Here is a 27,805-nt window from a genome sequence, read left to right on the forward strand (position 1 = left end):
AGCACGCCCTGAGGGAAGGGGATGGCAGCGCGCAGGAAACTCCATGGAAGCCTGGGACCAAGCATCAGGCTGTTTCTCCCTCTGGATCTCGGGAGGAGAGAAGGAGGGGCAGATGTCTGGGGCTGGGGGTGCCACAGCTGGGTTTTGGGTTGGAAGAGGGGGTAGGTATCTGGGCAGGGAGCCCATGGCTGGGCTCTGGGGGCGAGGGGGTGTGGATATCTGGGCGGTGGGGTGGCGTGGCTGGGCTTGGGGGGAAAGGGGTGTGGGTATCTGAACCAGGGGGCCCCCATGACTGGTCTCTGTGTGGGAGGAGGTTTGGGTGTGTTGGCTGGGGGGAACCCTGGCTGGGGGTGGAGGGATTGTGGGTGTCTGCCCCCCCTGCTGGCCTCTGGGGGTGGGTGGGCATCTGGTCCCCTGGCTGGGCTCAGGGGTGGGGGCAGAGAAAGAGGAACTGGGTTGTCATAGGGGTTTCTTTAACACTCTATTCTTGGGGGAATTTTTGTCTGTGTCTCTATTGTTACAGACATACTCTCTGACAGGTATTTTGAAATAAATTACCAAAAAGAAACCGGTGTGATTATGTAGTGTTATTTTGACAAATAAAATTTGTAGAATTTTGCAGAATTTTAAGATAGTGGGCAGAATTTTTATTTTTTTGGCGCAGAATTCCCCCAGGAGTAACTCTGTTTGCATGTGTGACAGGTGTGTGAGTGACTCAACATGGTTTCCCCTTCTTCTGCACACCCTGAGCCATGGGAAGCTGCATGTGGCACCCCACCGCCTCCATCCCTGCCCAAGCTTCGATCTCCCACCTACCTGCTCCCTCCTGACTTCTATATTGCCCGCAAGTCCTATCTCTTTCTTCACCACCCACCTGTGAAATTGATATGGCCCAACTCCTCCTGGGCTGCCTAGGAGCATCTTAGCAGGGCTGGTGATACCACTGGAGTGGGCAAGGCGGGGGAGGAGGAGGAGGAAATGGCCATTGTCAATGTGCGTGTGCTGAAGGCAGGGCATGGGAGTGAGCTAAGGCGATATTAATTTAACAATAGGTGTTCTGCCCATTTGCTATAGGAGAAGTAGAGGAAGGGAAAAGAGACATTTTCCACGCATGCATCTACAGCTGAGCATGATAGAGGAAGAGGCTTGCTGTATGCTTGTGGTTCAGGAGTGCGATAATGTGCGTCTTGTGTAATCACTTTCTTTGATGTTGGGGTTGCTTCTGAAGTTGCATGCCTGATGCAGGGACACTGTAGATCAGTGATTCTCAAAGCCGGTCCGCTGCTTGTTCAGGGAAAGCCCCTGGAGGGCCGGGCCGCTTTTTGTTTACCTGCTGCGTCTGCAGGTTCAGCCGATTACGGCTCCCACTGGCTCACTGCTCCAGGCTGCGGGAAGCGGCGCGGGCCGAGGGATGTGCTGGCTGCCCTTCCCGCAGCCTCCATTGGCCTGGAGCGGCGAACTGCGGCCAGTGGGAACCGTGATCGGCCGGACCTGCGGACGTGGCAGGTAAACAAAGCGGCCTGGCCCACCAGGGGCTTTCCCTGAACAAGCGGCGGACCGGCTTTGAGAACCACTGCTGTAGATCACAGGGAAGGGGTGATGCTGGTGTAGTGTTTACAAACTGCTCCCGGCACAATTTGCTCCAGGTAGCAGTTACTGATCTCTAGGTATTGGTTTTTGCTGCCCTGTCATAATTTGTAGTCTGGCTAAGAATATAAGAATGGTCATGCTGGGTCAGACCAATGGTCCCTTCTGACAATGGCCAATACCAGATGCTTCAGAGGGAATGAACAAAACAGGCAATCATTGAGTGATCCACTCCTTGTCCACTCCCAGCTTCTGGCAAAAAGAGGTTAGACACACAAGGATGGGGGCACTCCAGTCACAAACAGTTACCATTGTGAAATCTCTATTTTAAATTTAGACACAAAGAAAGAAAGGTATTTTTGCAGTTTGGAAATGCATTCTACAGAGCTAAACCTTAGGACTATTATATATATAAAACCCTGAATGGAGATGATATTCTTTATTAGTGTCTTTCCTGTATAGATTAGGCCATACAATTTCCATATTAAACAAACCCTGAATGGACACAAAACACTGAAAACAGCATAACACATTATAAACAGTATTTGGAATACTACGTATACTTTTTAAACACAAGCTATTAGGCAGAAAAATTACCCTTGTTCCTTATACGGACTTCCCCCATTGTCACTGTTACGCATATTGAACTACTAGTTTTCAACACAAAATTTGCAGTTCTGCACACATGAGCACACTTCCCTCTGATCTTATTTCAGAGAGATTTTCTCAGGCCTTTTCCTCGCTGCTAAAACTGAAGTGCCTTGACCTCACTGTGTTTTTACCTCAGAATAGCTCACCTACCTTAGTTACTTTGAGATAAAAAAAAATCACCCTTTTTAGCAGTGAGGAAAGGGCATAACGGTTAGATTCATACAGGGACTTATCTAGAAAATCACAGGAACAACACTGCAATTCACAAAAGCTGAGTTAGGTGCCTGTACTCCCTATACAATGAATGGGGAGAAATTGGCTTCTAAGAATGTGATTCACAAAAGCCAGCTCACTAGCTAGACTCCCCCAATGTAGCCAGTGGGAGATGCCAATGAGAGGCACGTGTCCTAAGCCTTGCCCCTCTCACAGAAGTTGGGACTGCAGGGAGGCACCTATCCCTGCTAGCTATCCGCAACTGGGAACCACTCTCCTGGACTCAGGGGTCTTAGGCGCCTACGCTGTTTTGTGTCAGAATGAGCTAGGCAAGTGCCTAACTCCACACAAAGCAGCCGGAGGAGATGGTGGTGGTGGTGGTAATGCCTACCTTGTAAGTTTTAGCCCAGTGGTTGGAGAACTCACCTGAGATGTGGGAGACCACTGTTCAAATCCTCTCTCTCCCTCTGCCAAAGAGGGAGTTGAACTTGGAGTCTCCCACATCTAGGTGAGTGCTCTAATCACTTTGCTAAAAGTTATAAGGTGAGCAGTGGCACAACCACCCTACCTCCTTCTCCGGCCAGGCTTTGAATGAAACCCTATCTAGTAGGCAGCCTCTGAGCACTCCTACCAGATTGGCCCCAACCCACAAAATAGGCATTTGCCAGCCTATCTGCCTTGATTGATGAGTCGCTCTGGGGATTTGGTGGAAGATAGGCATCTGGATGCCTAGAATAAGGCCTGCCCCGAGGCTCTGCTCCCACTTCCTGTTTTCCCCCATGGCCCTGCCCATGCTGCTCCCCTTCCTGACCTCCCTCCGCCTCCCTCCCCCGAAGCATGTGAGAGCTCAGGGCAGCTTGGGCTGGCCCAGGACTCGGGGAGGTTGGGGTCATCTGGCCAGCCAGTGCTCAGGTCAGCTCAGGCTGGCCAGCAGGCTGTGGCTCAGGCCAGCTTGGGCCGGCCAGCAGCCCAGAGTGCTGCTGTTTGGGCCAGGTGGTGGCCCAGAGCTCAGGGCAGCTGTGGCGGGTGGGCTGGGCCTCGGGCCTGCTTGGGCATTAACTTCACAGCTTTAGCATGTCTATGTAGACCAGCCTTTAGTAAGTAAAGGGAAGGGAATAAGGGAAATTGAGCAGGGGAAACGCACGCGCACGTGCACCCCCACACACTGCAGACATTCAGATGCAAATACTTTTGATTATGTCCTCCCCAAAATCAGTATCAGAGTTGTCAAGTCACAAACAATAATGGTGCATTTAACATTTCTGAGTCAGCATTATAGTATGTCTCCTCACTGATAAGAAAATGTTTTTACTGTGGGGTAACGAACATGCATTAGCTTTCCCACTGTAAAAACATAGTGGAGATAAGACATGATAGTTTCACGAAAAAGCAAACTAGGTTAGGTCAGCACTGTGTCCCCTGCCAAACCAATTCAAATGAGTTCCTGATGCTGCCCCCTGACCCAGCTGCTTGACCCAGCTGTGCAGTCAGTCCACCCTGGCCCTGGCCACACAGCAGAGAGCGTGGCCTAACCCTGCCCACGTGAGGGCACCGGGCAGCTTCAGTGCGTGTTACTGAGCACGCTCCGTATCAGCGAAGCGGATTGTGATGTCACACGCCTCACATCATGGTTGCCGTATGGGGCGGCTGGTCTGAGCTGAGAGCACCCCTGGCTGCAGAGGTCCGAGTGTGTCGGAGGGTTGTCATGGTGACTGGTAACAGGGCACTGTTGTAGCATGAGGATCATGGGCCTGACATTGAGACCCCCTTCTCCCTCATCTGCTGATGTGAGGCAGGGAGCTGAGGAAACGGGTAGGAGTAGGCCCTGTGTTGAGGGAGCTCCCCTGCTCTGTCCCTGGCCGCCACATGGGGGTGGGTCTCAGCCGAACTGGGCTGGTCTGATCAGGTGTGATGGTGAATGTAGCTGAGCCGGTTCCATGGCCCCAGTGGAGGCAAAGCCTCTCAAGGCCCAGCTACCACCAGGGCTGTTCATCTGCCTTGGGGCTGGGTCACTTGCCACTGCTGCTCTCCGGGCGGAATGGTAGAGGAGTGGGACTTTCAATAGCTGTGAGCCAGGCAGATAATAGTGATGGTCTTTTTTAAGCACTGTTGTCGCTTGATGTTTTCACACTTGCAGGAAATTGTGTGCGCATGTGAGGCAATAATTATTTAGTGACCATCTCTGATCAGTTCTCAAGCAGTGTTTTTCTTACATTGCCTAGCTGTACATTTTGATTAATATTGCTGGAAATGTTTTTCTATTGGTCGGTGCATGTACAGTGAAATCAGCATTGACTCATGTTTACTGATAAAAATCCTTCCAGGCTTAACGACCGACACTAATGTTCCTGTTTCAGTAACTCTTTACATGTTGCAGAGCTCTCTGACATGCAAGCTCAAATCAGTCACCTGTGGAAATGAGCAAGGGAGTGTTTCTTGCCAAGTCTCAAAAAAATAAAAATGGCTCTGCCTTTCAAAACAAGCCCAACCCATTTCAGAGGGAGGGAAGTGGGTATATTTATACAAATTCCATATTATTATTAATAATGTAAATACACACAAATGTATTATTTTATTAGGTGTAATGTGTAACAATGTTGTATGCAGCAAAACTAGTCCTAGAAATAAAAAAAGGGGTAGAGGTGTGGGACTTGCATACAGAATCGCCCCCCACCCAGCCTGCAAGGAGCTTGGGGTAGAGGAGTGGGACTTGCAATGCAACATCCACCCTGCAAACTCAGTGGGCTTCCCTGCATCGCTTCCGGGCTGTAGCATCCCACTCGGGGGGGCTGTGGGTTTCAAACCTCCCCCCCCCCCTTACTTGGGCTGGGAGTGCACCCCTCAGTGCCTCCTCTCACTCCTGCTCCTCGCAGTCACAGGCTGACGGGGGAACAGCTGCACCAGCTGTTTTGGGTGAGGGCAGCTTGAAGTGCAGAGCCCCGCACAAACACCTGGAGAATGCAAATGCTGCGCTTGTTATATGCCGCGTGCAGGTTCCGGGGCGGCGGCGGCGGCTGGAGGCGGCATGTGCCACTCAGCTTCCCGGGTTCCCTTGGACTCCCGGGAGGGGGCTGGCGAACCCGGGGAGCTGAGTAGCACATACCGCCGCCCCGGAACCTGCATGGGGCATAACTAGCGGCCAACACTTCCGGCGGAAGCGGGCTCGCGGCCGGCGCCAGCCCGGAGGGAAGCGCAGCGGGCGCCAGCCCCGGCCCCCGAGCGCCGAACTCGATGACAGTGAGAGAAACGGTACAAAGGCACCAGCGCCGGGCCGCGGCGCGGGCGGGGGAGCCGGAGCCGGCGCGGGGCTGCCCGAGGGGAGGGACGGTCTCGCGGAGAAGCGGCCTGTGAGCCGGGCGCGGCTGCGGCGGCAGCAGGGACGGACCCAGGCTGAGTAACAACCGGCCCGGTGAGTCCTTCCCCGGCTGCAGGCGCGCGAGAGAGAAACGGGGTTTGTGCGGCGCTTTAAAGTCACCCTGGCAGCATATTGGCGGAGACTGTTTCATTGGCGGGTCTTCTACATTTGTTTGCTCCTTTTCTGTGTCAGGGCTGAATATTGTATATAAATAGCTACTGGGCTGGAACGGGAACCAGGCACATAGACTTGCGTGATTTCGCATTAACCTTGTTGGAAAGTTTTATAAGCGCTGTAAAGATTGTCTGTCTTTTCTGCGAGAGGTAGATTTAGCGTATAAATCAACTAGAATATTGCGTTCAGGTATTTTAGTGTAATTATAAATCTTGTCATTTAACATTTACAGGTAGGTTACAAACATCAATTAATCCTCACCACACCCATTTTAGTTACTTAACCTCAGTTTAATAATTGAAGCACAGAGCTGTCATGTGACTTAGACAAAGTCTACTGTTTTGTTCCCTTATTGAGAGTCAACTAATAGCACTTGAGCATCCTATCCATGGGTAAGTGTCTGAAGGGTAAAAATGAAAACAAGAGAAGGCTGTTTTAGGGTTATTAAAGAAGTAAAAACCTTCTTTTTTTTTTAAATGGAGACAAACTTAGAACTTGTTTGTACATATTTTATCTGCTGCTATTACAAGATGCAAGTGATGCTGAAGACTACCATAACTGAAATAGTAAAGTGGATACAGACATTTTTCCATCTGGTTTAGTTTGTATATAGTCAATTTCACTGTTGCCCTATATTCAGTTTGCCCTATTTGGGGTCTTCAAATGACATTTGAGAGAGAGACTTTTTTTTTAAAGATTGGGAGACCAAAAAATTGACAGTGGGGTCCAAGGAAAATCTGGTATCTGAAAACTTTTAGTTCATTTTTTTTATTGCTGATCAGATTTCAGTGTCCTTTTAGTTAGAGCTACAAATGTAAATGGCATTTCAATAATTATCCATTCCCTCAGAAAGTTCACAATCTAAAGGTATGGAAAGGTTAAATACATAGAATAAAATGGTGTTTATCAGGTTTAGCAGAATATGTAGATTTTCAGAAATGTCCTGCGGGAGTTGGACTTGGGATTCATTAACTGAGAGCTTGCCAAATGGTAGGAGTGATTAAAGGCAAACGCTAAAGGGAACAATAGGAGAGGTGCTAAGGTACAATGTATAAAGCTGGGAGAAGTGTAGCAGAAAAGAGGTGCAGTTCATGTCTATTATTGTAAATACACTTCACAATATTAGAGATGATTTCTGGGTTTGTATTTTTATTTCTGATGCATATAACTTTCTCTGTGATATCTATAAAGCACTAGAAGTACCTTCTCCAGAGTAACTTAAAACTGAAATGGATAAAGCAATAGAATAATGATTCTTAGACTTGTGCATGACTATTGGTTAATCCCAATGGCGTTTTAGGGTATACGTGGTATATGAAAGGGCAGGTGTCTAAGAGAGCAACTTTAGCTTAAGCAGTAGTCTGTAGAATAAAAAAATTTGAGAACCACCATGTTAGAAAATAGACATTGTAGCTAAGAATCTTGCGCTGGCTAGATGATCTCATACATCTTCATATCAAAATTTTCTGACATTAAGGACAGCCAGGAGATACTTTGTATCAAAATATTGTACCTTTTGGCAAAAATATACTCATTCATTCTCATGAATGTACTTAAATATTTATGTATTTCAAAGCCAGGGTATGTTTCAGCGAAAGACACGCAAGTCCACTGGCCCTTCGGCTAGTGCAGAAGAGTCACAGAAGAAAAATACTGCAATGATAAATTTGACTAGACGTGAAAAGGAAAAATATATTCCCAGTGATGAACCTTCTTCAGCAAGTGCAGCTGGTGACCAGAAAGAGAAACCTACATTAGAAACCAAAAAAGAACGTGCACATTCAGGACACGGAAAAGCTGCTCAGGTACATCAACTGAAGACATCCCCGATCAGCCCCGATTCCCATAAAAACTGTGAAGTAAAGCTGTCAGTGTCAAGTAGCTCTTCAGCAAAGGAATCCTCTGTAGACAAGTGAGTTTTTTATCGAAAGTTTGCTGTAAATCAGGTATCTTAATTTCTGTGTTTAATATTAATGTAAGTAAAATAGGCATGAATGCAAAGGAATTAATAGTTGCATGTAGGTAATTAGTGTTCATTATTGCTGCATGACACTTAGCTTGAATCTTTCACTTCCTGAGTTTAAGGGATTTGGCTGCGTCTCAGTAACCTGTGGGCAGTGGCGAGCTAGAGCAGGTTCCCATAGGTTCCCAAGAACTGGTTGCTAAAATTAGACCTCTGTGGAGAACCGGTTGTTAAAGGGCCAGGGAGTGGGCAAAGAACTCCGGTCTGTGGGCTGGACCATCCTGTTGCTCCCCAGCTGGGAATCCTGGGAGGCTGAAGCTCCCCAGGCCCCTCCCCCGCTTCCCCCCCCCAGCTGCAGTGTGGCCAGCCGCCAGCACCAGCTGGGCAGCTCAGCTGAGCTCTGGAGTCGTCCTGCTGCTTTGAGCTGCCGGCACGGTTAGGGGGGGAAGAGGGCTGCAAGCTCTAGGCAATTTGCCCCAGGCCCTGCAGGGGCTCCCAGCCCCACAAGTACGTCTGCCCCAGCCCCTCCCCCGCTCGCCCCCCTCTTAAATCAGAACTTTTTACAGGGAACCGGTTGTTAAGATTTTGGCAGCTCATCACTGCCTGTGGGGTAGATGGATCTCTTGGTACTCCTTCTAGACTGGCCAAAGGGGACTGCTATGAATTGTGGATGAGTTTTGAAGACCTTTGGGCTGGATGCAGGGCCTTGAGAATTGTAGGAACACAAGGTGGTACTGTAAACCAAGGGACCAATCTTATAAACGTGTAATTCTAGGGGCAGGGCTAACTACTGGGAATAAGAACATATTTTATTATCTTAAAATTCTTAGTATCTCTTATGGAAGAATGCTCTGTGCTCTGATGTTTTGTACTCAGTGGAAGTTCTGTCTGCAAGGACCGCAAGAGTAGATGGGTTTAAACATCATCTGCAATCTTTAAAAGGAGAAATTAAGGAAAAATGGGGAGGTGAGCAGATGGCGGGATGGGAACTAGTTGATGATTTTGTGAGCACCCTCTGCTGGATCTTCAGGATTAGTTTAATTAACTAGTTTTATTCCAAGAACTTTTCCAACCCAGTGTATTTCTAGAGTTTTGATCTGTTGACCCTGACCTTTTAAAGAAAGGTTTGACTTAAATATAGAGGAATGCTGGTATGTGAAGAAAACATTTTGCTTCCCTCAAGAACAAAGGCAAAACTCTAAGACCTGGTGTACACTAGAAAATTAGGTTGGCATAAGATAAAATCCACACCCCTGGGTGGTGTAGCTAAGCCAACCTGAGTCCCTGCGTTGACACTGGAAGGATTCTTCCAACGACCTTGCTACTGCTCCTCAGGGAGGTGGATTACCTACACCGATGGGCGAATCTCTCCCGTTAGCATAGGTAATGTCTACACTGAAGTGCAACTGACATAGCTGCAGCAGCGCAGCTGTGCTGCTCTAGCATTTTGAGTGTAGACAAGCCCTTATTGAAATGAGAGCAGGATAAGAAATAATCAATCTCTCTCTATATATCTATATACACACACCTCTACCTCAATATAACGCTGTCCTCGGGAACCAAAAAATCTTACCACGTTATAGGTGAAACCACATTATATCGAAAGTGCTTTGATCCACTGGAGTGCGCAGCTCTTCTCCTCCCCCTCCCCCCCCACCCCCCCCGACAGCACTTCTTTACCGCATTGTATCTGAATTTGTGTTGTGTTATATCGGGGTAGAGGGGGTGGTGTGGTGTGTTGTTTTTTTTATATATAATATATACACACACACATCAGGCACAAATCCGTGATCTCTTACTTGCATGAGAAGTAGGATAAAGTTGGGGATTTGCTTCAAAGACTCCATAAGAGAAACTGGTGTACTCAAAGTGGGAGGGCTGTGGGAATCTTTAGGGAAATGAACCTATTGAAGTTTTAAATTGGTATTTATAAATAGTGGAAAGTGAAAAGAAAATAAATATGGCTACTCCTTTTCCTTCGTATAGATTGATAAAATGGTAGAGCAAGGGAATGCTTTAGCCTTATTATTCTGTGACCCATGCCTTATTTACTAAGCACCATCCAATGTGTACCGTGAGTACAAAATTATTCATTTCCTGATGTTTTCTAAGGTGCTTATCAAAAAGCATTATTTTTAATTTAGTTGAGAAAAGTGAATAAGTATGAACGTTGGCTTGAAAATGCGACTTCATGTTTTCACAAACTTGCCATTTAAGTAAGTAATCCCCTTAAACAAGTATTGCAATTTTATGTATTTGAAACTTCCAGCACATAAATAGTTTTTCTGTTTTCTCGTAGATTGATCTCATAGACTTCATGAAGTCAGCCTCCTCTATTTTTTCACTTATTTTAATTTTTTTAATTAGCTGTTGCTGTATAATAAAGACTTTTGTGCTTCCATATAATTTATGCAGTTGATTAGCTGTATTCATAATACTGATAAGTCCAGATACTCATCACCATCATTAAAAAGGATTTACATAATCCTCCCTTAAGATCTCATTTTAAATTTTTAAAATAAAAATGGTAATTAACTGTACCATAAATGGAATAAAACCGGAACTCTTCTGTCCTCCCCCCGCCCCCACCTTCATACAGTATTATTTTGAATCCTGTGGTCTCAGCCCTGGTAACGCTTCTTTGTTTAGTCCTGTTGAAGTAAATGGAGACTAGTCATATTAATTGTTTTGCAGGATTGGGCTATTGTGTCGTCGTCTCCGTCTCTCTCCCCCCCCCCCCCACATTTGTAGGGTGTTGGTTTGTTTGTGTTTAATTTTTTTACATGATCATTCTTTTTTTCTTTGGCCACTCCGAAAATTCTTGGTCTGCCCTAACTTGTGGTATTCTCATCCTTACTACTTCTCCTCTTTGAACTTCTGTTACATTATCCATTAAGATTCCTACAAATATCTGGGGTTATTTTTATCCTGGTGTGTACAACATGCAGATCTTTCTCCCCCTTTTAAAGTTCTTGGGTACCATCTTCCTTCCTTCCTGTTTTTACAATAGAACAAAATCTGCTTCATCTAAGTGTTATTTAAGAACTACTATTAATGTTTGTTTGACTTTAAAGTAGAAGATTTACTTACAGCCTGTTTGGGGTTCTTGTTCTATTCAGGTAATCTTCCTTTATGCCCATTGTATTCTCAAGTTTTTCTAATGGTACCTGTTTTGAGAAGAAATTTCTGCCTCTTCCTTTGACCCAGATACAGTGAGAAATTGCAGGAGGTGCAACCTTTTTTGTGTACACTCAACTTGAGAGTGTGTTTCACTCTAAATTTTAAAGCAAGTGCTGCTCACACCAATTTTGCAGACGCTCTGCAAGCAGAAAGTGGGGCAGTATCCTAAAAGAATTGGCTATTATCTTGCCCTGAAATCAATTAACTATTACATACAAAAAACGTTCCTGGAAAAAAAATTCTTTAGAATGCTAAGTCGAACACTGGAAACTTAGTGTTAAAGTTAGGTTGCTCATTTAACTTCAGTTCACCTTTCTTGTTCTTTGGTATACAGGCCGTTAATTAAAGCCTGTATTCCAGTGCATTTTTTTTCCATAGGACCCCTGCCTCATTCAATGCACAGATTGGATAGTGATAAGAGAATGAGGTAGCGGTCCAATATTTTTATTCTTGTATCTCTTAATGATCCCATATCTATTTACTGAACACCATCCAAAGCTGCTGTGAATACAGAGTTATTCATTTTTTCCTGGCCTTTTGTAGGGTACTCATTCCCATAATATCAGAGTGCCTCACAAACATTAATGAATTGATCTCCACAGAGAAATGAGAGCATTATCCCCATTTTGCAGATGGAAACTGAGACAGATTTGCCTGAGGCCACACAATGAATGAGTGGCAGAACCGGGATAAGTACTTGGGATTTTTAAACTCCACAGTAGGAGTTGTGGGGAAAAACAACTTGAGAGAGCAGGAAAAATGTGTGAGTGCAATTGTATGACAAGGTTGTTTGTAATGGTAGGGGGCAGAGCTCAGCAGCCCTGAGGCTCACTTCTGGTTTATGTCTCATGTTCCTAAAATATCATGCTTCAGGGTTTCAGCTGGCCACCTGCAGGGCCCAGGAAGGGATCCTCCCCCTTACCCCACAATGTATTATGATTTTTATTTTAATTGGTCCTTTGAAGGATAGAAGATGGCCACAGCTGGAGAAATGGGACACTGGGCAGGGTGGACCTGTGCTCTGAGGTGGCACCGAGCATTCTCTCTGGCTGGCAAGTTCTTGCTCGCATGCTCAGGATCTGATTGTCATATGTGGAATTGGGAAGGAATTTTCCCCCTATGTCAGATTGGCAGTGCCTGCAGGGGGGTTTCACCTTCTGCAGTGTGTGGGTGCGATCACCTGCCACGATCGTCTAGGGATATCTCAATCATTTCCCTGCCATTGTGGGGTGCTTAGGTCTATGGTGCACCTCGGTCCCTCCTGTTCTTTGCCCATGGCACACAATAGTCTAGTCTCCTGAGAGTGTAATACTTTGGGCTAATTTCAGTTTTTGGGTTTAATGTGTGGATGGATGCAGGATCATGTTGGTGTCCTGTGATATACAGGAGGCAGATGATCCATTGGTTTCTTGTTCATTTTTCCAGACCACACTGCCTTAGTGACAGAGATGCTAAACATCTGCAGTTCATTTACTTCATCCGCAGTTGTTTGTAAGTACTTGGCACTCCTGAAAAGCAGGCCCTGGATGATTAAAGTTGGGCACCTGGGAAATTTTGGAACACAATTACCTGGAAATACTTTGGTTTAAGTGACTTGCTCAGTATCACATAGAAACTCTGATGGAAGCAGGGATACAAATGACTTCTATGTGGTGTTCATCAGTCTTAACCATAAGACTATGCTTTTTCTTCCTTCAGTCCACTATCTCATTCACTACACATCTCCCAGCTTCTGCAGCAGATGCGGCAGAGATCTTACAAACAATTGCGTTCACTGTGGAACTGAGTTCCATCCATCCTGTGCACTGAATTGAAAAAATAGCATGTGATCATGTAACTAAGGAATATCCTAATGTATATGCACAAGAAAGCAGAATAAGGTTGCATAGCAATTGAAAGTTTGGAAATGGCAGAGGTGCTTAATGACTTCTTTGTTTTGGTTTTCACCAAGAAGGTTGGTGGTAATTAGACGTCTCTCATAGTGAATGTGAGTGAAAATGAGGTAGGATCAGAAGAGGCTAAACTAGGGAAACAAAGTTAAAAATTACTTGGACAGATTAGATGTCTTTAAGTCACCAGGGCCTGATGAATTGCATCCTAGAATACTCAAGGAGTTGACTGAGGAGATATCTGAGCCACTAACGATTAACTTTGAGAAGTCATGGAAGACATGAGAGATTCCAGAAGACTGGAAAAGGGCAAATATAGTGCCCATCTATAAAAAGGTAAATAAGGACAACCCAGGGAATTACAGACCAGTCAGCTTAACTTCTGTACCTGGAAAGATAATGGAGCAGATAATTAAGCAATCAGTTTGTAAACTTCTAGAAGATAATAAGGAGATAAGTAACAGTCAGCATGGATTTGTCAAAAACAAATTGCGTCAGTCCAACCTGATAGCTTTCTTTGACAGGGTAACAAGCCTTGGGGGGGGAGGGGAGGGAGAAAGTGGTAGACGTGGTATATCTTGACTTTAGTAAAGCTTTTGATACTGTCTTGCTTGATCTTCTTATAAATAAACTAGGGAAATCCAACCTAGATGGAGCTACTATTAGGTGGGTGCAAAACTGGTCAGAAAACCATTCCCAGAGAGTAGTTGTCAGTGGTTCACAGTCATGCTGGAAGGATGTAACAAGTGGGGTCCCGCAGGGATCAGTTCTGAGTTGGCTCTGTTCAATATCTTAATAATTTAGATAATGGCAGAGAGAGTACGCTTATAAAGATCACAGATGATACCAGGGTGGGAGGGGTTGCAAGTGCTTTGGAGGATAGGATTAAGGTTCAAAATGATCTGGACAAACTGTAGAAATGGTCTGAAGTAAATAAGATGAAATTGAATAAGGAAATGCAAAGTACTCCACTTGGAAGGAACAATCTGTTGCCCATATACAAAATGGGAAATGACTGCCTAGATAGGAGTACTGCAGAAAGGGATCTGGGGTCATAGTGGACCACAAGTTAAATATGAGTCAACAGTATAACGCTGTTGCAAAAAAAGCAAACATCATTCTGGGATGTGTTAGGAGTGTTGTAAGCAAGACACAAGAAGTAATTCTTCCGCTCTGCTCTGAGTAGGCCTCAGCTGGAGTACTGTGTCCAGTTCTGGGCACCACATTTCAGGAAGGATGTGGACAAATTGGAGAGAGTCCAGAGAAGAGCAACAAAAATGATTAAAGGTCTAGAAAACATGACTTATTAGGGGAAGATTGGAAAAAAATGTGGTTTGTTTAGTCTGGAAAAGAGACAGCTGACATAATAATTTTCAAGTATGTAAAAGGGAAAAGGTTGTTAAAAGGAGGAGGAAGGGGGAAAAAAAAATTTAACCGGAGGATAGGACAAGAAGCAGTGGGCTTAAATTGCTGCAATTTAAACCCATTGCTTCAAGGGAGGTTTAGGTTGGACATTAGGAAAAACTTCCTAATGGTCAGGGTGGTTAAGCATTGGAATAAATTGTCTAACCTGCTTTTAAAAATCTCCAGTGGAGATTCCACAGCCTCCCTAAACAAACACGTCAAGAATCGTCTAGACAATTAGCCCTGCCACGAGTACCGGGGAGTGGACTAGATGACCTCTTGAGGTCCCTTCCAGTTCTGTGATTCTATAAAATGTCAGAATTTTCAAGTGGTCAACTTTGCATCCTAAATAGCCTTCTTTTAATATACCGTATTTTCCGGCGTATAAGACGACTTCTTATACTAAAAAACAATCCCCAAAAATCGGGGGTCGTCTTATACGCCGGGTATAAACATACTGTAGCTTCGGCTACATACAGAACGTCCCTGTGCTGATTTAAAAGGTTCTGGGCTCCCCGCCTCAGCGGGCAGCCCAGAGCCCTCTGACTCCCCGCCGCGGCTGGGATTTAAAAGGCTCTGGGCTCCCTGCCGCAGCGGGCAGCCCAGAGCCCTCTGACTCCCTGTAAGTACCGGTAAGTCAAAACCATTTTAATTAAAATTATTTAAATCAAATCTGATGTTATTAAATGGTGTTGCCTCGGAAGGGGGGGTAGTCTTATACGGCGAGTATAGGCCAAAACCTATGTTTTAACTGGAAAATTAGGGAGTCGTCTTATACGCCCAGTCGCCTTATACGCCGGAAAATACGGTAGTTTTCTTACATGTAACTTACTACCTTTTTTTTAAACAAAAGGAAAAAAACCCATTATGTTCAATGGTAACATACCTTTCTCCCAAAAGGAAAATGGTGACTCAAAGTTTATATGTCAGCCAAACTGAACAGAATTTTCAAGGACAAAGAAAAGGTACTTATCTGGCATCAGACTCAGGATGGGGAGGGTGTGAGGTGGGGTGTAGAACTTGCAAGTATCTCTTATAATGGAAGGAGTTTGGTAACCTACATATATAGGTCAGTATCAGCCTTCCCTGTAATAGAATAGGTTTCCAAAGAGAACTTACAGAAAATGTTTGAGCTTTACTGTCATTACTCAAGATCAAAAGGTGTTGTGAAACTTTAATGTCTAGTTACAGGTACTTGATGAAATACTATTTAAAGTCATTGTGCCTGTTAACTGTGGATTACTCTAGCTGCCTGAACACCTCTGAGCAAGTATACTGGAAAAAGGAGCCTGTCTATGATATTTCTGTTAGAAATCTTTCATCATATCTTGGCATGTACAGAAATCTATTTTCAGGTTCCTAGTCACAGCTGGTGGAGAGTGTACTCCAAAATATATAATCTTTAATGAGAATCTATTTTATGTGATTAACAGCTTTCCCCTTAAGACAACTCAGTCTTACCAAGATTTGTCACAGAAAACAATTGTCTATTTATAATCTATTTATGATATTGTTTGAATCTTCGGGAAGGAGATTTATGGCTCTGAGTATAAATAGTTTAATAGGACTATTTAAAAGCAATTAATATTCAGATAATGTGATGCTAACAATTTGGTGTCTTCCAAGGTTGTTTGAGCCTCCTTGAAGAATCTTGGTTGAGTCCTACTTTATACATAGTACAGATAATCAGTTCTATCACAGATATGAGATTAAAATTCATAAGCATAGATGTGTAAACTTAGAAATCGAATAGCATTTAGCTATGCAGACTTTCAGTCATTTAGTTTCAGGTCTTAGTAAAGTCTAAATTGAAACTGTTGTAGGTCTTCTGCTCTATAGGTGAAAGTTTGCTAGCCTCCCCTATGCTTGGCCACAGCTGAGTCACTCTTTTTTTTTTTCTGGCCAGTCGAGAGCAATGTTTTTCTGAAAACAAATCTTATAATTTATGCCATAACATTGTGCAACAGGCTGTTTATGGCGTTACTGTTTTCAGAATAAAAAGATCCCTCCCCACAATCATGGAAACTGTCCTAAAACCCTGATAACTGTACTTTTAAGCACAGTTGTGGTTAGCATGTTCAGACTGGTGTGGAGAGGACTAATGAGTTAGGCCATGAAGGTATTTCTGCAAATAATTTCAGACATTGTAGTTCATTTTTGTAAGATAAGTGGGATAGACTTGAATAAAAGAAATAAAGAGCTATAAATAACAATGTTATTAAGGCTATAAATAATAAAAACCATGTTCTTTAAACTTTAACAGAACATATCCAGTTACTACCTGACCACATCAGTCCATTTGTTGTTCCTTTTCCCTCTGCCCTTCAGCTGTATGTCTTGTTCAGGGTGTTAGCTCTTTGGGGAGGACACTACTTTTGTTTCTGTTTGAACAATGCCAGGCATATTGTGGGCACTGTACTGGATGCTAATTAATAATACATAGAAGCATAGACTAGAATAATTGCTAGTAGAGACTAATTCATAACAGTCTTGTAAATTTTTTTTCTTCCTCATGGAAAGCAGTGTGGGGGGGTGTTAAGATTTTGAAGTGCAAGTAAAAGTATTTTTTTCCATTCTAGTAAAGAGCAAATGAGTAGAACTTCATGAATAAGTTTTCTAAGGCTGAGATTGTGTTACGGTCAGATTATGATGTAATTTTATGCTGAATGCCTGGCAGAATCAGTTAGAGGAATATGCAGTGCATCAGTATTTAAGACATGCTTTTGTCTTTCAAGTTCATGACATCCAAATCAATCATGGATTACTGGCTCCTACTCAGTATGACACCTTAGCATGCTTTTTACTGCCGTTCAATCCCAGTTAGAGTCTGTGCATAGGGTCAAGGTAAGTATTGTATTTTTAATTTATATATTTTTACAGTACTTGTGTTATCACACATGATAAATAACAGTAATTAAGGCCCTTTAAACATAGCTAGAGCTGGCTAATATTGTGAAAATAAAGAACTGAAAAATAATTACAAAATAAAAAGGGGATGTATTTTACCATTCCATGTGGTCTTCAGTGGGGTTCACATCACCAGCAGAGCACATATTAGGGCCGGAGGCAGTAATCTATTACTGGCATGGATGTCCTGGAATTGAGAATATGATCTACCTAACTCTCTTGTTTTGGGGGAAGCATTCACCACATAATTAAGATTTTTATTTCCTTTAAAAATGCATAATGTAGATAATCTTAAAATTTTCTAGTAATCTAGTAAAATTACTAGAATTTTCTAGTAATATTTTTGAGAATGATTTACATTACTACATCCAGTGGTAAATGGAGTAAATGTCAATGCCAACCAGATCTATGGTTTTACATGAAGTGTGTATCAATGTTATTTCAGTGAAGAGGACATGTACCGTGATGCAGAAGAAATAGAGAGAGAAAAAACATTACCTGTTTGTGAGACAGGCTCCTCAGGTACATTTGAACTTTAGTCTGTCATTACACAAATATAGTAGAATAGCTTATTATAACAACACTTCTAGCTTTATTGCCCTCCTCTGCAAAGATCTTGTGCTCAACTATATCTGTGTGTAAATGTGGTGGCGGTTATTGCTCACAGTTGAACACAATGCTCATTTTCATCCAGTGAAAACTATGTAATATAAAATCACTTTGGCTACAATCAGACGTTTACAGTCTACCTGTAATTTTTATCTCCTTCGCTCTCAAAATTTCCTCACAGCCAATTGAAAGAGTTGATGATGGATGACCTTTGTGTGTTGTGCTTGTACATGTGTAACAGGGCTTGAAAAATTTATCAAACACTACTAGCTAATAGGCAATATGAAAGTTCCCAGTGCTGGGATCTATGGTCAGTGTTGTTCACTGCTAGCGCATCACTACTAACTACTTGAAATAGAAGTTTGTGGGATTTCTAGGAAAGGTTGTGTTCCTCAGCCTTGCTTGGGGAAATAAACTTCTCCTACCATACTTAACTAGTAAGTGTTTGATAAATGTGGGTGGGGTTCTTGCACCTGTCTCTTTACTTTTTGAGGGAAGGGGAGGGAAGCTCTCTTTTCATTCTCTCTGTCTGCTGAGGGATGGAGAGAGTTTACCAGTCTCTTTCCTTTTCAGGCTTTTTGTTTTGTTTGTTTTTCCCCAGGGGGTGGGAGGGGGGGAGGAGGAGGAGTTGCTGGGGTCCCTTCCTTGCTGGATCACACCATAATTTTTGCTTGCTCTGAGCTTTTTTTTTTCCTTCTGATACTAACAAGATATTTTTTTTATTGGCTATGAGCTCTGCTACATCAACTTCTTTGATTAGCACTGGTTTTATTTTTGAGTGTATTGATGAATAAAGTACAATCACTTCATTGTGTAGCTCTGTTTTATACTTTTCCTAAATTTAATGTGTATTATATGTGATCAATCTTGGCAGAAAATAAACTCAGTGTTGCACCTGAAATGGACATCATAGAGTACTGCCAAAAAGAATGGAGAGGAAATACACCGGTAGCAAAACGTATGAAAAAGGTATGCCGCCCCCTCCCCCGGAAGGTTTTTTTTTGTTTGTTTTTTGTAACTTTTTGCCAAAATAGGCCCATATCCTGGAAACACATATTAAGTGCATGATTCTTTTATGTTGCGTTGGCTTACAGGTATGAGCTACGTGCTGTTCACAATAGTTTAATCGTTACATTTCTTTAACTGCTAAGGGCAGTGACAGAGTTTTGAGAGACTTTGTTTGTTTATTAAGGTTTTATATCTACAAAGGCACTTTAATTGATACTGTCATGAAAATGTTAGTGGTACCAGGTCATTGAGATGATTCCTGCCCACCAATTTTAAACCCTCTATCTGTGTATAACAAATAGCTGCCGACACTTTCTTTGCAGTTTGAAAGCCACTGAGGCTGCGTGGATGACCAGAAATGATAACTTCTAAAAAGAAAAGTTTGAGACTTGAACCTGAGCCTTTAATTCTTTTGAAAAATGGCAGGGTTTTTTCACATGTTCTCTTGCTTATATTAATCTTTTTTTAGGTGTACAGCATTATTTTCAGGTAGATCTAGAATGGGAGAATTTTAAAAATCCCTAATCTGTCTGAATTTTTTTACTAACTAGTTCTTGGAATATCTGTTTTGATTGCTAAATAGTTTGCAAAATCATTAACAGAATATACAAGATTTATAAAATAGTTTTTTCCCCTTTAAATGAAAGACTTTTTTTACTTAAGTTCAAAGATCGCTCTCATCTCTGAGAGTTGATGAGAGAAATAAAGGCCAAACTTTGCTTTAGCTGTAAACGCCATTGACTGTAGTATGGGGAAAACAGTAGATCGGGGTCAGCGGCATGGGCCGAGGGATGTGCTTGCCGCTGCTTCCCGCCACCCCCATTGGCCTGGAGCGGTGAACTGCGGCTAGTGGGAGCCACGATTGGCCGAACCTGCCGACGTGGCAGGTAAATAAACTGGCCCAGCTCGCCAGGGTGCTTACGCTGGTGAGCCGCGTGCCAGAGATTGCTGACCCCGATCTAGATTTAGGGTCCTCCTACATAAGCAAAGGAGGAACTGATCTTCAGCTTAGTCTTAGTTCTTTGGCCTTGCTTTCTCAATATGAACACGTAGCATGTATGTATTTTGGGTGGAGAGAAATTTACCAGAGCACTTCAAATACACACATTTCTTTGCTGGAGGGAGAATGAACCACAGGTGGTCATGTTGCTTAATGAACTGCTGAAAGATGCTCAGACTATAGGGATTAGAATAGAATAAGAACATAGAGAATAGAGCTCTTGTTTTAAATTTGATTTATTTTTTAATTCTTTAATCTAAAACATTCTGTTTATTTGGGGTCCTAAACAGTTTTTAGTATTTTTAAAACAACTTTTAAAAGCCTTTTTATTGACCTTGAGTGCTTGTTACTTTGCAGTGGGCTTTAAGTGTCATTAGGCCAAATTCTATTCTTGCAACTTATTGCAAGATGAGAGCAGAATTTGACCCGTTGAATGAAATTTGTAGTGTTGCTGGGTTTCAGTTCAGGCCTGACCAAGAAAACTCAGTGAGGGCAGAATTGATTATAAGGTATCATGCCTCAGGGTAACTTCCCTTGTTCTGCTGGTGAGTGCATTGGTAGAGTGCACTGCAACAGAGTGACTGGCTATACTCCTAGAAAAAACCCCAAGAACATGTGTGTGCGCGTAGTTTTTTTCTCAATCGTTAAAATTACCTCTCTTGAGGAGGACATCCCAAAACAAACTGTGATACTGGATTAGAAATACAAGCAGTGTTAAATAAATGTTTTTTATTTAATGCCTGCTTGTATTATTGTACAAGTGTGTGATGTAAACAAGACACACCTCTATGGCAATTTTGCTTCGTAACAGCTGAACTAAAGCAAGGCTGTTTTTTGTCATACTTGTGCAACTGGGTGTCAAAACACTGTCTGCTGTACTTTCATACAAATTATACAGTCCTCTGGTATCTGCCAATTTCAACAGAAATAAAAATATCTGCTTAGAGCCATTCAAGGTTTTTTCTTTTCAATCAGTCTGTGTATAGTTCTAAAGCACCCATTGCCATAATTCTCAGCACTGTCATGCAGGGTGTCTTGTGCCAGTGGGACAACCATCCTGCATCGTATTTTTGGCTTATGTGTTTTCTGTCTTTTGCAATCCTCCGTCCCCCGACCCCCAATAAAAGTTTATACTTCGATGGAGGAGGCATCTAACAAAGTGGCTTTTGGGTGGAGCGAGGGTAGCTGAACAAAGGGTATGATTAAAAAAGGCGGGAAATGTCAGTTTTTGCATGATTGTTGAAGAATCTACTTTTTCAATATGTAAAATTAACAATTTTGTTAATGCTGTTATAAAACTGGAGTCCTCTATATTTACACAGAAATGTGCTTCAGGCTGTGTCAATGCACATGTCTCCACACTTACCTGCCAGGGAGCCTCAACTCCTGCGTTGAGAACATCTGCAGGTTGTAAGCTGCTGGTTCAGGATCATTCTACATGTTTTAATTAACATGCTAGTTCTGATGCTGACATTTCACATGGTCCAGCCAATATCTTTAATGTCCTTTGGTCCAAAAGGTACAATATGTAGAATTTTCAAAAGTGCCTAAGAGATTCAGGAGCACGGGTTTCAGTGAAAGTCTGATTTGTGCTCCTTAAGTTACTTTGACAATTCCCTGAACCTTCTAATAAACTCCTACTTCTAATGATTGGTTTGGTTTCTCACTTCAGCTACTATGGGTGGGTTGTTTTGTTTATAGCTTCTATTCCTATTAGATTTCTCCAACAAAGGCGTTTGAGCTTTGTGTGTGGAATATTGGGCCAAATGCTGTTGACTGTTAAATAGATCTGTAATTTGGGCATTTAATTTGATCAGTTATGTCAGGAGTAATAAAGGTTTGATGTATTTTATGCATAGTTATTGCAATTTATTTTGTATTCTTATACAGGGATACGAAGCAGTTTCTCAGAAGTTTACCTCTATAAGGAGAGTGCGAGGTGATAACTATTGTGCTCTCAGAGCAACCTTGTTCCAGGCACTGAGCCAAACTTCTGAACTTCCTGACTGGCTTCGGAGTGAGGACTTAACGTTGGTATGCTTCAAACTTGTGTCTTCTGATAAGTAAGAACTAACATTTTTGTTCTCTATTGGGCAATTTTATGGCCTCGTTGCTGTACTGCACGAGCAACACAACACTGAAGCTGTCATCACAACATGCTGGTGAAATCAGGACGTACTAATGTCACAGTTTCAGAGATAACTGCACCTATATTCCTTTTCTGTGCTCAATTCCAGGAGTGATCAGGCAGGGCTCAGGTCTCCAGCCATCACATGTCTCTGGGTAGGGACCCTTGTCCTACTTCCTTTTGATAGTGTTTTTTTTAAGGCTACAGAGCTGCCTGCCGTATGTGTGGTATCCCCAGAAAGCCAGTCTTCCTCTAGGCCAACAACATGGCTTTGCTTTCTCTAAGGGCTGTGAACAGTCAATTGCCAGCATTTACAAGTTACCACACAGCTCCTTCTGAGCAGGTATGTTTATTCTTGGGACAAAAGCTTTGCACAGAATACATATGAAAGTTTCTACATGCTTATCAATAAATACAGCAGAAATAGCCCCTCTGTTTTATGGGCCTAACGAGTCAACGTCCTTCCAATGGGCTTAGCGGGTAGTGATCAATGGCCCTATGTCTAGTTGGCAGCCAGTATCAAGCGGAGTGCCCCAAGGATTGGTCCTGGGGCCGGTTTTATTCAATATCTTCTTCAATGATCTGGAGGATGGTGTGGACTGCACCCTCAGCAAGTTTGCAGATGGCACTAAACTGGGAGGAGTGGTAGATACACTGGAGGGTAGGGATAGGATACAGAGGGACCTAGACAAATTAGAGGATTGGGCCAAAAGAAATCTGAGGTTCAAGAACAAGTGCAGAGTCCTGCACTTAGGATGGAAGAATCCCATGCACTGCTACAGACTAGGAACCGAGTGGCTAGGCAGCGGTTCTGCAGAAAAGGACCTAGGGGTTACAGTGGATGAGAAGCTGGATATGAGTCAACCGTGTGCCCTTGTTGCCAAGAAGACTAATGGCATTTTGGGCTGTATAAGTAGGAGCATTGCCAGCAGATCGAGGGACGTGATGATTCCCTTCTCTTCAGCATTGGTGAGGCCTCATCTGGAGTACTGTGTCCAGTTTTGGGCCCCACACTACAAGAAGAATGTGGAAAAATTGGAAAGAGTCCAGCGGAGAGCAACAAAAATGATTAGGGGGCTGAAGCACATGACTTCTGAGGGGAGGCTGAGGGAACTGGGATTGTTTAGTCTGCAGAAGAGAAGAATGAGGGGGGATTTGATAGCTGCTTTCAACTAGCTGAAAGGGGGTTCCAAAGAGGATGGATCTAGATCAGGGGTCAGCAATCTTTCAGAAGTGGTGTGCCAAGTCTTCATTTATTCACTCTAATTTAAGGTTTCGCGTGCCAGTAATACATTTTAACATTTTTAGAAGGTCCCTTTCTATAAGTCTATATTATATAACTAAACTATTGTATGTAAAGTAAACAAGGTTTTCAAAATGTTTAAGAAGCATCATTTAAAATTAAATTAAAATGCTGATCTTACGCCGCCAGCCTACTCAGCTCGCTGCCAGCCTGGGGTTCTGTTCACCTAGGCTGGCAGCAGGCTGAGCAGGGCCTGCGGCCAGGACCCCCGACCGGGGGGGAGGGGAGGGAGGGGCAGAGGTTTCAGGCATCTGGGCAGAGGGCTGAGGGAGGGGGTTCAGGGCAGAAGGCTGGTGTGGGGGCAGTTCAGGGATCAGGGCAGAAGGTTGGGTGTGTGTGTGGGGGGGGGGTTCAGGGATCAGGGCAGAAGGTTGGGTGTGTGTGTGTGGGGGGGTTCAGGGATCAGGGCTAGGGCGTGTGGGGGTGCAGGGCAGAAGGCTGGGTGTGTCGGGGGGGTTCAGGGCAGAGGGCTGGGGTGCTCAGCTTGTAGGGGTGCTCCCACCCCCTGGCCTGAGCGGCTCATGGCAGGGGGCTGGAAGGGATATGCCCTGTTCCACCCCCTCCCCCAATACCCCCTCCCTACCTCTCTCTGCGTCCTCTAGGGAGCTGTGTACACCCTGCTGCTCTTTCCCCTCCCCCTTGCTAGGGCCATCAGCTGATTGGCTCAGGGAAGGAGAGGGGGCGGGGCAGGAAAGCACCATGCTGGGGGAAGAAGTGGGGGAGGGGGAAGCTTGGCTGCTGCAAAACCGAGCTTCTGCCTCCTGCCCCTGCAAGGGAGAGTGATGGGTGGGGGGGCTGAGTTAAGCTGGGGGCCGGGACTGCGGCAGGCAGTTGCGTGCTGCTCAGAATCGGCTCGCGTGCTGTGTTTGGCATGTGTGCCGCAGGTTGCCGACCCCTGATCTAGACTGTTCTCAGTGGTAGCAGATGACAGAACAAGGAGTAATGGTCGTAAGTTGCAGTGGGGGAGGTTTAAGTTGGATATTAGGAAAAACTTTTTCACTAGGAGGGTAGTGAAGCACTGGAATGGGTTACCTAGGGAGGTGGTGGAATCTCCTTCCTTAGAGGCTTTTAAGGTCAGGCTTGACAAAGCCCTGGCTGGGATGATTTAGTTGGAGATTGGTCCTGCTTTGAGCAGGGGGTTGGACTAGATGACCTCCTGAGGTCCCTTCCAACCCTCATATTCTATGGACCCTTCAGCAGGATAGTGACCCCCCTTGGACAAAAGCTCAGATTCATTTGCTGGACCAGAAAGAGAGCCCTCTGTCAGTTCAAAACTCACCTTATACCAAAGTCACTTTGTTCGAATCTCGGGAAAACTCAGTTTGAACCATCTATGCAAACCTCCCGAGGGAGTGGTACATCTCTAGAGTTGCGCGCGCGCGCACACACACACACACACACACACACACACACACACACACACACACACACACACACACACACACACACACACACACACACACTTTTTAGTTCCTAGAGGAGCTGTGGTAACCCTCTCCCATGGAATAGCATAATCACATATAAACCATTCACACATTTAATACAGTGGTCCATGAAGATACTGCATGGAGTTGCAATATCTGTCACAAATATATTAATCCAGATTTAAAGATGGGGGTGGGAAATTGAGGCAGAAAGAGATATTAAGTGATTCTTAGAGCTGGGCACTAAACCCAAGTCTCCTTAGTCACAGCCCAGTTATTTGACCACAGGACCCTCCATCCTCAACTGCTATTCTTGGTTCCTTGCTTTTATATAGCATGAAAGTCACTATATGGAATTTATTGTATTTGTGACAATATTAAAAAAAAACAACCTTAATTTCCATTAAATATTTGAGATTTCTATTGAATTAATCTTCAGTGCAACTTTGACAGTTTGTGAATAACTACCTTGAGATTAAATGTATTGTTCCTCTTGGAAACTGTAATCTTTTGGTATTAAGAGAAAGATGTATTGAGTTCAGTAACTCCCTCGTACACCTATACATCAAGTTGGAGGTGCATTGGTAGTATGGTGACGCTTATATCAAAAATGTTTCTATATTACTTCTGTGGATAACTAGATTGTTTCAGCTTTTGATACTTGCATTCCGTTGCTTCACCAGCAGTAAATTCACTTTTCAAAAAAAAAAGTTTGCTACTAGAAACTGTGCGGATTCTGTGGACTAATACACAATGTTCAGAACCCATGACAGATATGTTTTTCTTTGTTTGCAGAGTTTGGTCAAATTATCCTATGATGTTCTAATGCAAGCCTAGCCAAAGTAATTGGCAGTTGAACAGTGCTCTTGTTACAATGCTTTTGTGAAAAAATCTGATTAGCTTCAGATATTTCATTAATGAGACACGTTGAAAGTACCTTTATAATGAGGAACTCTTGCATGTTTTGAATGTTATTTATACTTTACCTTGAGATTTTTATTACAAGTGCATTTGGCATTACAAGTAGTAAATGGATATTTTGTTTGCTTTATTGTAGAGTCATATTTTAATCACAGAACTATTTTGGTATAGAAAGGATCAGTGCCCTAGTTTTCTACTACTTTTGATACAATAAAGCTCTAATCCCTTTAATATAATCCAGTTTTAAAACTTCCAAAATGTGATAACTTTGTCAGTGTACTTCTGCTGAAAAGCTGTCCTGTAACTTCTGACAGCAATACTGCCACAGATTACATCTGCAGCAACAGTACAATACAAAGGACTTCATAAAAATAGTCTCTAGGGGTACCCCACTGCCTGCCTCCTGCAAATGAAACCTCCCAACATGCACTTTGAGGGGTTGTATCAAAGAGCATTGGAGCACGAGAGCTTCCTAGAGGTGTGTAATTCCTACTTGGTAGGTTTTAAAATATATTGACTTCATATTTTATTAACTTTTTCTACCAATCAGACTGTGTGTTTAAAAAAAAAAATGTTGAACTATATATCATTGTGGGGTTTTTATTTTTTTGCAATTTTTAAAAGGAGGGCAGATTACCATAATAGAATAGTAAGGTTTGTGCTATGCTGAAATTCATTCAGCAATGGGTGTAAAGAGAGTAGCAGAGTGCATGCGAGGGAGGTGTATTAGAGGCAATTAGCAATACTTCAATCCTGAGTTTAAAAAAGTTTTTTTAAAATTAAAAATATACTGATTTTAAGATTCTGATATTGCATGTTGTCTTCAAATGGATATTGATATAATTATGCCCCCCAAAAAAGAAAATAGAATTTTGGTGGCTCTTTGAGTGATTGTCCCTTTATGTAGTGAATTATAGTTACTTCAGGTTGCCCATGTACTCCATGTGCCCAGGAACAGAGATTTTTCTGTAGCAGTGTCTGTGTGGTCTGCATGTGTGCCCCCACTCTCCTGGTGCTCCGCATTAAGGGAATAAAAGGGGTTGCCGCCGGACCACCACTGTCTTCATCCTAGATCCTAAGAACTGAGCTTCAGTGTTTTTGCTGACTTCAGCTTTTTCTGTAAGTTTTTACAATTTTCATAGCAAGCTTTCAGGGTTGGTTACCTATTTTGGAACACCCCACCATGACAGGGAGCCGTTTCAATACTCCTCCACACTCTGAACTCCCAGTGGTTGCAGGGGAGTAAGCCAAAGATCCCCAGCTTCAAAAAATCACTGTGTGACATAAGCCCTTCCTGGTCACATGCTGTCACAACACCTGTCTGCACTCCTTGAGGGAAGTATTTGTCCTGTCAAGGTATGGCATCTACAGGTTGTTCCTAAGTGAAAGTCGGCAGTCCAGGGAGTTTCTGCTCCAAAGCTTGCTCATGGAGGAGGCCAGGAAGGCAGGAACACCCTCTGGCTAGGGACCCGTGCTGTATGTCAGCCTGAAGAAGGTAGGAATGGCTGCTCTTCTACAGTCCTGGGCAGTTCCAAGACCTTTGGCTCCAAGAGATTCCGGAGAGCAGAGCCAGGGCAGGGAGACATAAGCACTCCCATAAAAGCAAAGGTTAGGGCAGTTACCCATCCAAGCCTTTTTAAAAGAGGCAGAAATTCCTTGTCCCTTACCAAGTCATGAGGATCATCATGCTCTGTATCAGGACGACCTGGTACAAGGAAGGACTGGATTGGGGCTCCTTTGAAGGGCAAAACTGCAGCACCCTCTGCTACTTGGACGATTTCTTCTGATGCAGTCGTGGTTGCCATTGGAGCCAGCACCCTCTTCTTCTGTGACCTGAGCTGTGGAGCTATCTTCACTGACTCTAGCACGCACTCTGCTCCAGATGACCATCTGCTTTTTCTGCCAGCTTTCTATCTACCTTATAGTCCATTCATCCAACCCATACTTTTTTAACTTTCTGGCAAGAATACTGTGGGAGACGCTATCAAAAGCTTTGCTAAAGTCAAGCTATATCACGTCCACCGCTGTCCCCATATCCACAGAGCCAGTTATCTCATCATAGAAGGCAATCAGGTTGGTCAGGCATGAC

The 27,805-nt window shown here is 43.6% G+C and overlaps 1 protein-coding gene across 6 annotated transcripts in view; it reads left to right on the forward strand.

Moving 5' to 3' along the window:
* Positions 1-27,805, forward strand: part of OTULIN (OTU deubiquitinase with linear linkage specificity) — a 49,140-nt gene that overhangs the window by 12,788 nt on the left and 8,547 nt on the right. For 2 of the 6 annotated variants that reach the window (XM_039524879.1, XM_039524880.1), the window contains exons 3-6: positions 7,557-7,892; positions 17,769-17,845; positions 18,807-18,901; positions 21,831-21,974. In XM_039524879.1, coding sequence (XP_039380813.1) covers positions 7,557-7,892; positions 17,769-17,845; positions 18,807-18,901; positions 21,831-21,974 — 652 coding nt within the window. The other 4 variants (XM_039524882.1, XM_039524881.1, XM_039524883.1 and 1 more) reach the window with 4 other exon arrangements.

The sequence above is a fragment of the Mauremys reevesii genome, linkage group 2, assembly GCF_016161935.1.
Source record: "Mauremys reevesii isolate NIE-2019 linkage group 2, ASM1616193v1, whole genome shotgun sequence".
Taxonomy (NCBI): Eukaryota; Metazoa; Chordata; order Testudines; family Geoemydidae; genus Mauremys; species Mauremys reevesii.